The sequence below is a fragment of the Setaria italica genome, chromosome I (assembly GCF_000263155.2).
Source record: "Setaria italica strain Yugu1 chromosome I, Setaria_italica_v2.0, whole genome shotgun sequence".
NCBI classification, from domain to species: Eukaryota; Viridiplantae; Streptophyta; class Magnoliopsida; order Poales; family Poaceae; genus Setaria; species Setaria italica.
The window spans coordinates 12,893,165-12,903,027 of record NC_028450.1 but is presented as its reverse complement, the minus strand read 5'-3'; the positions used below and the strand labels follow the sequence as shown (position 1 = coordinate 12,903,027).

The 9,863-nt window shown below is 47.0% G+C and overlaps 2 protein-coding genes across 5 annotated transcripts; both read right to left on the bottom strand.

Moving 5' to 3' along the window:
- Positions 1 to 365: 365 nt before the first annotated feature.
- Positions 366 to 3,086, bottom strand: LOC101765068 (L-type lectin-domain containing receptor kinase IV.2). Its single transcript, XM_012844086.2, has one exon. It carries the CDS (start codon positions 2,649 to 2,651, stop codon positions 582 to 584), a length of 2,070 nt encoding a protein of 689 aa, XP_012699540.1. The 5' UTR covers positions 2,652 to 3,086; the 3' UTR covers positions 366 to 581.
- A 1,755-nt stretch (positions 3,087 to 4,841) lies between these two features.
- LOC101755578 lies at positions 4,842 to 8,712 on the bottom strand. 4 transcript variants are annotated; one of them, XM_004952225.4, is made up of 14 exons: positions 8,395 to 8,712; positions 7,915 to 8,028; positions 7,692 to 7,803; positions 7,463 to 7,606; positions 6,955 to 7,059; positions 6,767 to 6,850; positions 6,488 to 6,603; positions 6,287 to 6,388; positions 6,088 to 6,201; positions 5,953 to 6,009; positions 5,804 to 5,870; positions 5,681 to 5,734; positions 5,359 to 5,469; positions 4,842 to 5,256 (listed from the first exon to the last, which is right to left on the bottom strand). In XM_004952225.4, exons 2-14 carry the CDS (start codon positions 7,944 to 7,946, stop codon positions 5,143 to 5,145), a joined length of 1,212 nt encoding a protein of 403 aa, XP_004952282.1. In that variant the 5' UTR covers positions 7,947 to 8,028; positions 8,395 to 8,712; the 3' UTR covers positions 4,842 to 5,142. The 4 variants fall into 4 exon arrangements, with proteins under 4 accessions (XP_004952282.1, XP_022682950.1, XP_004952281.1 ...); XM_022827215.1 differs by having other exon boundaries at positions 7,692 to 7,800; positions 8,395 to 8,711; XM_004952224.4 differs by having other exon boundaries at positions 7,915 to 8,025; positions 8,395 to 8,711.
- Positions 8,713 to 9,863: the final 1,151 nt, after the last annotated feature.

Sequence of the window (9,863 nt, the reverse complement as noted above, 5' to 3'; positions counted from 1 at the left end):
GCTTCTCCAGCAGGACCAAGTCTCCAAACAGCCGGCGGCTTGATGACCTGCGCGTTAGTGCAGAATCATGCATCAAAGCGAGGTGGCTTGGCAACGGTGCAGACCAGGAATCGATCACATGCTTCTGACTTGTGCAGGCGTTGTCCGTGTTGATTTTTAATCTTTGGTTACCATTTATGGTACTGTGCTTTATTGAGTCTGTGGATCTCATGGCTTTATTAGTCCTATCGCTTGTAGCGGGAGATGCATTCCGTATCTGTACTCTTTCGATCAATTAATACAAAGGTGCGTGGTGAATGGTGATTCTCCTTATTTCATCTTGCTGTTTTTCCACTAATCCTGTGGATTTGTAGTAGAAGATTCGATTTTTGCTGCCATGCTGAAATTTGCATTCGAGTCAGATAAATCCCAGTACAAGTACACTTGTCACCAAAGAGTAGGAAAATTTTAAAAAAAAAAAACAAGCAAAGTGACTAATTCTACTCTGTCTGTATTAGCTTCTGTACATCCATGATGTGATGAATAAGAATAAACTCCAACAAAATCTTGGTTCGATAGAAACGAACAACACACTGCCCTTGTCATCTCCCTCTTGATAGGCTAGTGTCAAAGCTCCTCACAGACGCCGATGACGACGAGGAGTTGGCCATGACAAACGAGTCGAGCCCCTGGTTCTGCAGCAGCGCCAGCATGCTCATGCCCATGTGCGCCGGCGTCAGCTCCGGAAGCGGCGTGTCCCCGGCGAGGTACTGCATGACCTGTCTCATGCTCGGCCTCACACCGGCCAGCGGATGCGAGCACATCAACCCCACCCTCAACGCCAAGCTCACCTCGTCCACGTCGTAGCCTCCCTGAATCCTGGGGTCCACCGCCTCAGCCAGTGACTCGTTACGCCAGTGCTCGAGCACCCAGTCCACCAGCATGACCCTGTGGCCATCCGTGGAGTCCTCGACCGGTCTTCTCCCGGTTACAACCTCGAGGAGGAAGGCGCCGAAGGCGAAGACGTCGGTGAGAGGGGACGCCTTGCCGGTGAGCGCCAGCTCCGGCGCTATGTACCCGAAGGTGCCGGCGACGACCGTGGTGTGCAGCTCGGCGTCGTGGTTCTGCAGCCTCGCGAGCCCGAAGTCGCCAAGGCGGGCGTTCATCTCGCTGTCGAGGAGGATGTTGCTGGCCTTGACGTCGCGGTGGACGACGGCCTGCTCCCACTCTTCGTGGAGGTAGAGCAGGCCGGAGGCGACGCCCTTGATCACCTGGAACCTCTGGGCCCAGATCAGTGTAGGGCCAGGTTCGCCGCCGACGCCGTAGAGGTGCTTCTCGAGGCTGCCGTTGGCCATGTACTCGTAGGCGAGGAGGAGCTCGTCGTTGCGGCGGCAGTAGCCGAGCAGCTGCACGAGGTTGCGGTGCCGGAGACGGCCGACGGTGGCGACCTCGGCGACGAACTCCTTCATCCCCTGCTGCGATCCATGAGCTACCCGCTTCACGGCGACCTCCGTGCCGGAGGCGGCGAGCGTCCCCCTGTACACCGTCCCGAACCCTCCGGCGCCGAGCAGGTTCTTGCTCTTGAACCCGTCGGTGGCGTGGAACAGGTCCTTGTACGAGAGCCGGTGCGCTCCGAACTCGATCTCCCAGTCCTCGCGCAGCTCGACGTACCTGTACCGGCGCCGGACGAGGAGAAGAACGCAGGCGACCGTGGCGAGGGTGAGCCCGCCGGCGACTACAGGAAGAGCAATTACTAAGGCCTTCGATGGAGATTCGGAGCTCCGTTGAGGTAGCTTGGGCAGCCTGGACATGTCGATGGCCGGAGCCGGCTCGCCCACGGCGAAGCTCCAGCCGAGCACGTAGTGGCGGCTGGTCAGCGTACCCGTGGACGACGAGAAGCCGACGTACGCTTCCTCTCCGATTACCGTCGAGAGGTTGACCTCCGTCGAAACCAGCGGCTTCCTCGGCTTCCCTGTCCTGATCGGAGCCAGCCTCACGTCGACCCGGCCGGCGTCGCTGTCGTAGTCCACCCATGCCTGCATGGCCTCGCCGCTGATCAGGGTTAGGCTCGTGAACTCGCCGGTCCTGTCGTCGTAGTAGCCGGCGCTGGCGGCGGCAGCGGACACGAGAGTGTCGACGTCGACGCCGACGTGGTTGTTGTCCTTGTCGTGGAACTCAGTGCTCATGACGGTGTCGAGCTCCACGGCGAAGAATTTGGTGCCGTTGAGGAAGCCCAGGTACGAGGTGGCCATCCCGGAGGAGAGGTCCTTGGTCGGAGAGACCACGAGCGCGAGGCCGTGGCCGGCGCCCACGCCCGGGGCTGCCGGCGGCACGATGCCGAAGACGAAGGTGGCCGAGAAGGACCGGATCGCCGCCGCTGCCTTCTTCTTCTTATCACTGCCACCGTCGTCCGGCTCGCGGAGGCGCAGCGGCGTCGGGTGGAACGCGTGGCCTTTGCTATGCGCCGTGCCGTTGGTCAGCTCGAGCAGGCCGGTCGGCGTGACCTTGGCCGTGCCATCAAGGGTCAGGTGGGTCAGGTTGGAGCCGCCAGCAGCGAAGCCGGAGTAGACGAACTCGTCGTCGTCACCGCCGCTGCCGCCGGAGACAGCGACGGCTGCGAGGTGGATACCGTAGAAGAAGAGGAGAGGGAACACGCGCTTGGCTTCAAGCATGTCCGAGTGTGATCAGAATACAGATAACTGCTTTGGCTTGCGGGCTTGAATTCAGAGCGGCTGATGTGTGTGTATCAAGCTACCGGCAAGGTTGCAGTCTTGCTCAGCAATTGCTAGCTAACGGTATTCAATGAGTGATGGGATTTATCATCAGAAAAGAATCTCTAGGTGTGAGTTAATGAGTGATGGGAACGCGGAATCGGTAGTCTCCATAGATCGATCTTGGACCCGGTATAGTACAGAGGCTGCTTTCGGAATTCAGGTTGTAGAACGAACTGGCCGACCTGCTGATGAAGTGTTGATATAGGAACTTGTGGAGAAAATGGAGCCAATTGATCGAGACCTCGCACAGGAATCAATTCAATGCCATCCGTAAAGGTGATCGTTCATCCATTTTCAGATGTTCGACAAGGCTGGTTCAGAAGAAAGTCAGCAAAAGAAACTCTGCACGCTGCATTTTCACAAATAAATGAAGGCGTGCATATCCATAAGGCTAGCAGGGCCTTGTTTAGTTGCTCAACTTTGGAGATGCAAAATCACTATTGTAGCACTGTAGCATACTGTAGCGTTTCGTTTGTATTTGTCAATTATTATTCAAATATTGACTAATTAGGCTCAAAAGATTCATCTCGCAAAGTACAACAAAACTATGCAATTAGTTTTTGATTTCGTCTATATTTAATACTCAATGCATATACCACAAGTTTGATGTGATGGGAAATCTTCTTTTTGCATAGTGTCAAAGTTAGAATTTTGAGGGGAACTAAACAGGCCCCAAAATAGCAATCGTTGCAAGTTGAAACCGCCTCCTGAGGTGCCAATCAGATTGACACACTAAAAAAATTAGGAAAAAAAATGATGTCATATTCTTTGATGTTGTGACGCCCTTAAGATCTGTGCGTGAAACTTAAAATGGTTAGAAAAAACTAAAAAGATATGTTTAGGAGATACTCCATTTTGAGTTTTTCTTCATTATCTGAGTTGTTCAGAGAATATACTTACCACGTGTATCATTAAGACAGAATGGGCGAGTTCGATAGAACAACAACCATTTTCTCTCACCCAAACCATCATGGAGGTCGCAAGGGTTTGGGCCCTGGCAGGTTTCAAGGACCTTGACTCCGGCCCTGGCATTCTAGTCTACGTTAGTCGTTGTTTCTTTTTTTTTCCTCTTTCTTTTTATTTCTTTATCTGGGTTGTTTTTTTTTCAACTTCATTTGTTCAATTCTCCCAGTTTGAAGCAGAGTTTTTTCTCTTGCATTTGATTTGTCATTAAACATACAAGAATTGTTGGTTTTAACATACCACAGAATTAGGGCTTGAAATTTACAGGTACATTTATCTTTTTTTTTGTGGTTTTCATATCACGATTCACAAACGGTGATTGCACATGATACTGAAAAAAAAATCAAGATGATGGCAAACTATTTGTTAGAAGAATAACATACTGAAAGAAAAGCCAAGATGAACAAGAATGAAAGGGCCAAACTATCTTAAATGTTGGTCAATCAGGACTTCTGAATATCTACATTGACCTAGCATATGGTACATTTATCTTCTACCGATGTACTAGACAGAAATTAGTGGTCAAAATTTATAGAATCAGACAACAGCTATATCTGAGACACTAGCTTTTCCTAAGAGTTTATAAGATAACTACAACCACTCAAAACAACAATAACAAAAAAAAAATCTACTTTCCAAAATTTCAACAGACCATAGTACCAAAGCCAGCTCTCCAGCTGGTACACTTAAAGAACCTTCCCTGGGACTGGGAGGCGTCATCTTTCACAATCCACACCCCGGGGCCCGGTCACGGATATTTAAGGCTCGACGAAGAGTCCCTGACAAGCTAAGCTGTTGTGTGTGAAGCTTGGAAATTTCCTTTGGAACGTACCTGACATAGTTTTCACTCAAGTCTTTCAACAAAACCTTGCAGTCACCAATTCATTAGATCCTCATCCTCGTTGAAGGTCCACAAGAATCTTCAATGAACCTGCGTTTATTTTGAGACTGAATTGGACCAGTCAGCCATAATTTAGTCAGATGTCACGCAGGTCTTACTCTTGACTTCCAGTTCTTCGAAAATTTTGCTTTCATTTCGAGTTCAGGAAACCTTGATAGTTCCTCAACTGGACTAGATCAACGTAATATGGGTTGCGCACAAGAACTGCTCTGGAGCAAACAATATGCATACCAAGATGAGGTAAAGGATTGTCGATATAGATATCGCATAAGGTTATTAATACACAAACGAGTATCGTCATGGTCCCTGCTATATCTCCTACTTACATCGCAGCTAGTCTCACTTTCACTAACCAAAAAATAACATTAAAACCAAGTGGGGGCGACACTAAGATTAATCATGCTGATTCATGGGTGCTCTCATGTACAAATATGGATGGCCCTGGGTTGCAGCTGCTTCGATGAATACGGCAGTAGGCATGGACCAGGATCCCGCAACAGAAACCTTGCCATGGCATGTATTCATCTAAACTGCTGTTGAATTCGGGGGCGTGATGCCACGTTCCAAGTAATATGCCTTCTCCGCATCAGCCAACCTTGTTTGAAATATTCCCCATTCTTTTCTGCAGCGTGCTCTTACCTGTGGTGCATATCCAAGTTAAACAGTAAGAACGAATCCTTATGCATAGATAATAGATGCTATTCAGCCCCAAAATTCATGCATCCGTAAATGATGTCTTACCCCTTCCCATGGTGCTCTTCCATTATCTGACTTGCCCTGGTTCCCAAGTGAAGGAACTGCTTGATGAACAATCCATTGAGCATCAACAACTCCAATTTTCTCATGAGCCGGCTGTTTAAATAAAAATTAAAATAAAAGAGTCCCAGCTCAGTAACATGTGCATAGCTCCAAATAGCATGTAAAGTGGAAGGCACATTAATTCAGGCATCATGTAGATGTTGATGATGCTATCCCAAGAACATGGGGAGCATGAACTGCATGGCTAATCCTTGGAATTTAAAAGAAACTGAGGTAAAGTATTATGCATGATGGCAGGGAATACCTCCACACATTTCCTAAGAGCAAAGTCAAGACCCCATCCATGGACCAAGTCATTCTGCATAAAACATTGTGTTAGCATACCACTTTAGACAAACTAATGACTTAGACTGTAATGTCACTTCACCTGAATCATATGCCACACACAGCGCCATGCATTTCTGGAGAACACTGTCGCCATAATTTCAACAAATCTGCACGTAAAATTGAACGTGAAGGAATAAGGATGATAGTTGGACAATGAAAATTAAATACACAACAAATGTTTGCTCCTACGCTGCACATGGTGGGAGATGTGGATCAGTGCACCAGCCTGGTCTCTCCTCAGTTACTCTGTGTAAGGAAAAACATTACTAAGAAAAGTGACCTATCATTACGGATTTGAAACAAAATATTGAATCCGCAGCTCACTTGTGAACTTCTTGGTCACCACGACGCTTAGTCATTTGCCATGTTAGTCCTCTATCAGGTTGCAAACCAGGCTGAGAGATTTCCAACCCATGCTTTCTAACAAGCTCAATGTACCTGGAAATTAGCATAGATATGATCTTAATCAAAACGAACACCAGAAGATCAGAAAGAAACAAGAATATAAATATATGATGCTTACTTCTCTGCATTAAAATGCTCAACACCTAGATCCTCATCCCAGATGAAAATGTAATCATATCTGGCAACAATGTCGGGATGCAAAAATCGCTTTGCATACCACCTTAAATAAACAAGACAAGCACATCATCAAAATGTTGCAATCAAACATACCATTGAGAAGGACATGCAAAAGCACTGGGGTATTTTAGCAATAACGTACCATTTAGTCTGCTTCATGACACTAACATGGATGGCTCTTTTAGACCACTCAAACTCATCCCATTCAGTAGTCCGACCATCATAATGGAACAACATAATGGTGAATTTATCTGAAAACTATACAAGAAAACTATGAGTTCAGAAGAAATGACAACATGCTCATTTCAAATAAAAGTGACTACAACTTCATTCAGATGCATGATCTAGTATACACCAGTTTTAGGGTAGAAAAATGTGATCCACCGAGTTTAAGCAGGTAAGCTGTCAGTCTGTCAATTACCTTTTTTACCGCTGCATCAATATTTGCCTTTTGCCCAATCCCAACAGTAAAAGTAACAAGATACCTCGGCTCGCTAGTAAGGTCCTGATGAATAAACATATTTTAGGAATGTAAATCATTTGAAAGAGGTGAAGAAAACCTCCAACCGAAGGAAGCAATGAACAGTTACAACAGTAGCAACCACCAACCTCACTAGGATCACCCCATAATCTTCGAGGATAAAGATCTGATTCAGACACAACAATGCCTGGTGGAAGTCTTTCAGCACCTTTTGGGTTTGTAGGAACATAGATCTGCACACAGAATTGTGCAATCCTTTTAAGAAAATTGGAAAGTAAGAGCAGAAACCATATTATTAGGCCAAATATGTCAGATGTAGGACTGAATGTCAACAATCAGTTGCAGGTTGTATTGAGGTCCAAAATTGAGCCACCAACTTCCATTGAAGGCAATTGCTAATCTACCTTCAACTTCAACAAAGACAAAACACCCTACATTTACAGCCTTGGCATACTTGTGGAGCTTAAGTTTTTAAATATATATGAGAAATATAGTAGCAATATAAGTATACAACAGAACAAACAGGTGTGGGCTACAAAATAACAAAATAGAAGACCTAACCGAAGCAATGCCAATAAAACCCGTACAGCGTATGACCATACCGAAAAAATATTTAGTTCTAGTGTGTCGAAGTACCTTGGGAATTTCATCAGAGTTCGAATCAGAGTTGTTCTTTTTACGATTATTTGCAGATGCCCATGCATGGTTCAACAATGTTTGAGTTGTGATGCCAGAGTTCCTATCTTCAATGTAGGAGATGATACTCGAAGGGAAGTGAAGCTGCAAGGCAGTCAATTCAGAATATATTTCTTCTAAACAAAGTGAATGAGAGAATAATACAAGAGAGGCAAGTGGACCACTTTACCTTGGTTATGTTGACTGTAGGGAAGGAGATCCCAAACAAGTAGCCCAGCATGACACCGACAACTGCTGAAAATATGAGCCGCATGCCCTCATTTGACCTTGGCATGCTGCTGCTGACAAACATTGAGCACGGAAAGTTGCTTGACATTAGACATACTCGTAGTTAAATCTACAGGTTAAACAAGTACTCAAAAGGAAGTTTGTAGATGTTGTACTGAACATACCTACGGCCAATGCCATTAGGAGGCTTTGCCATATGAGCTCTCCTTTTGGTGGGAGCACGAACTTATTTGCGGGCTAGTACAAGTAGTAATGAGGAAATTTGCGCACTGCAGCTGCTGACCCAAAAGGAGAAAAAAGAAGAACAAATCAGGGTGTCTTGATTAGAACATGGTGATCTGAACATTGCAAGATTGCAAAGAAGTAATTATCAAGCAGGTTGTTTCCCCAGACAGAACAATCAAGCAGGCTATGATGCGCAAAAGCAAACATTTTCTTTTGTCATTGTCAGCCATTAAGCGGGTGATCTCAAAACGCGGGGACTAACTAAGCGACTTGGTCCAAGAATAGACCGCGTTAAGACTTGAGACGACCGGGACGGAATCTCGCAGCAAAGATTTGAATTTGAATCCGGCCGCGAGGAAAGATTTGGATTTGCACGCGCCTAGAAGGATTACGGAACGGCAGAATCAACTCAATCTTACCAATCAGACCAAGAAATCCGCCGGGAAGCGGCTGGATCTCCGCTCCTCTCTCCGCCGCAGAAGGTCGGCAGGGGCTGACCGAAGAGGACCAGGACGGCTGCCCGCGTCGGGCGGCGGCAAGGAAGACGGCGCCAAGGCTTCAAGCTGGGGAGGCGGCCCACGGCGCGACGGCGCGGCGGAGGCGGACGGTGAGGCGGCGGCGGCGGCGCGCTTGACGCGGGCGATGCGAGTCTTGCGACGGGGGTGGGTCGACTAGAGGAGGACTAGTAGTTTGCTACAGCGAGGACGGAGGAGATGGGCAGTAATGGGAATTGGGGGATTGTTGTTGGGCTGGGCAGCGCTGTCCCACACATGGCAAGCAATCATTCACAAATCACCAGCAAGAGCCCAGCTGAGCTAATCCCTGCTTACCAAGATGCTTTTCCGCGACTTATTCTATGCCTTGGGTCACTGCCGACTGGGCCCCGCAGTGCCGTCTCTCCTCGCTGTCCCTGTGTCCGCGTCCTGTGCTGTGTGGATTTTTCCAAGATGCGTGTTCTCGAGCCCATTGCATTGACCAGGAATTTATACGATCACATCAGGAAAAGATTAGGTATTTATGCTTGTTCAGGAAAATAATATACCCATGTCTAATGTTAAGGATAATAACATGAATGCGAGATTTTTAAATTGTGTGATTTTAAAAATCTGATCAATCCAGCTACTTGTGAAGAGGGAGCGAATGCTGATTCACAACCCAGTAAGAGAGTGACAATCCCATCTTTTAGCCTAGCCAGAGGTGCATTACAATATGCGCAATAATACCATATCAACAGGTTTATTTGGATTATCAAAAATTCTTCTAAGACATGTCAACTTTGCATCAATATCTATCTAAATCTTATATCCAATCTAGTGAGAAAGTGTGGGACCAAAATTTCTCAAATTCAACCTTTCTCTGGTTTCCTGGTGGAAACCGGTCTGACCAGTTCCCCTGAGCAGTCTGACCGGTTGACCCCGGGAGTTACCATTTTTACCCCTCTGGAATTTTAACTGCAAAAGCTTATTCTCCCATACCCTTTCACCACCAACACCTTCTCCTTTCACCCGTGCCCTCTCTCCTGAGCGCCCCTACACCAACCTCTCTCTCCCCTTGGCGATTTGAAGTTTCAACCAAGGATAAGCTCGCCCCTTTGAAGGATTCAAGTCTCCTAAGGCGGCCAAACCAGTCCCCAACCGGTTGTTTGGAGTCCTCTTGAGTTCTTCTCAAAGGTATTCAAATCTTGTTCTTTCCTGATCTATCAACTCCATGAATAGATTTGAAATTCCATTGGTGAATCATCTCCTGGCAACCCTTAGAAGCTATTGCTAGAGTATCATTCAATTTCGTTGGCGACATTGTTAGGATTCACATTTTAGCGCTGGACTGCCTGGACCGGTCTGCACAGTCAACCCCTAAATCGTGCTTTTCTGGTATATATACAACTTAT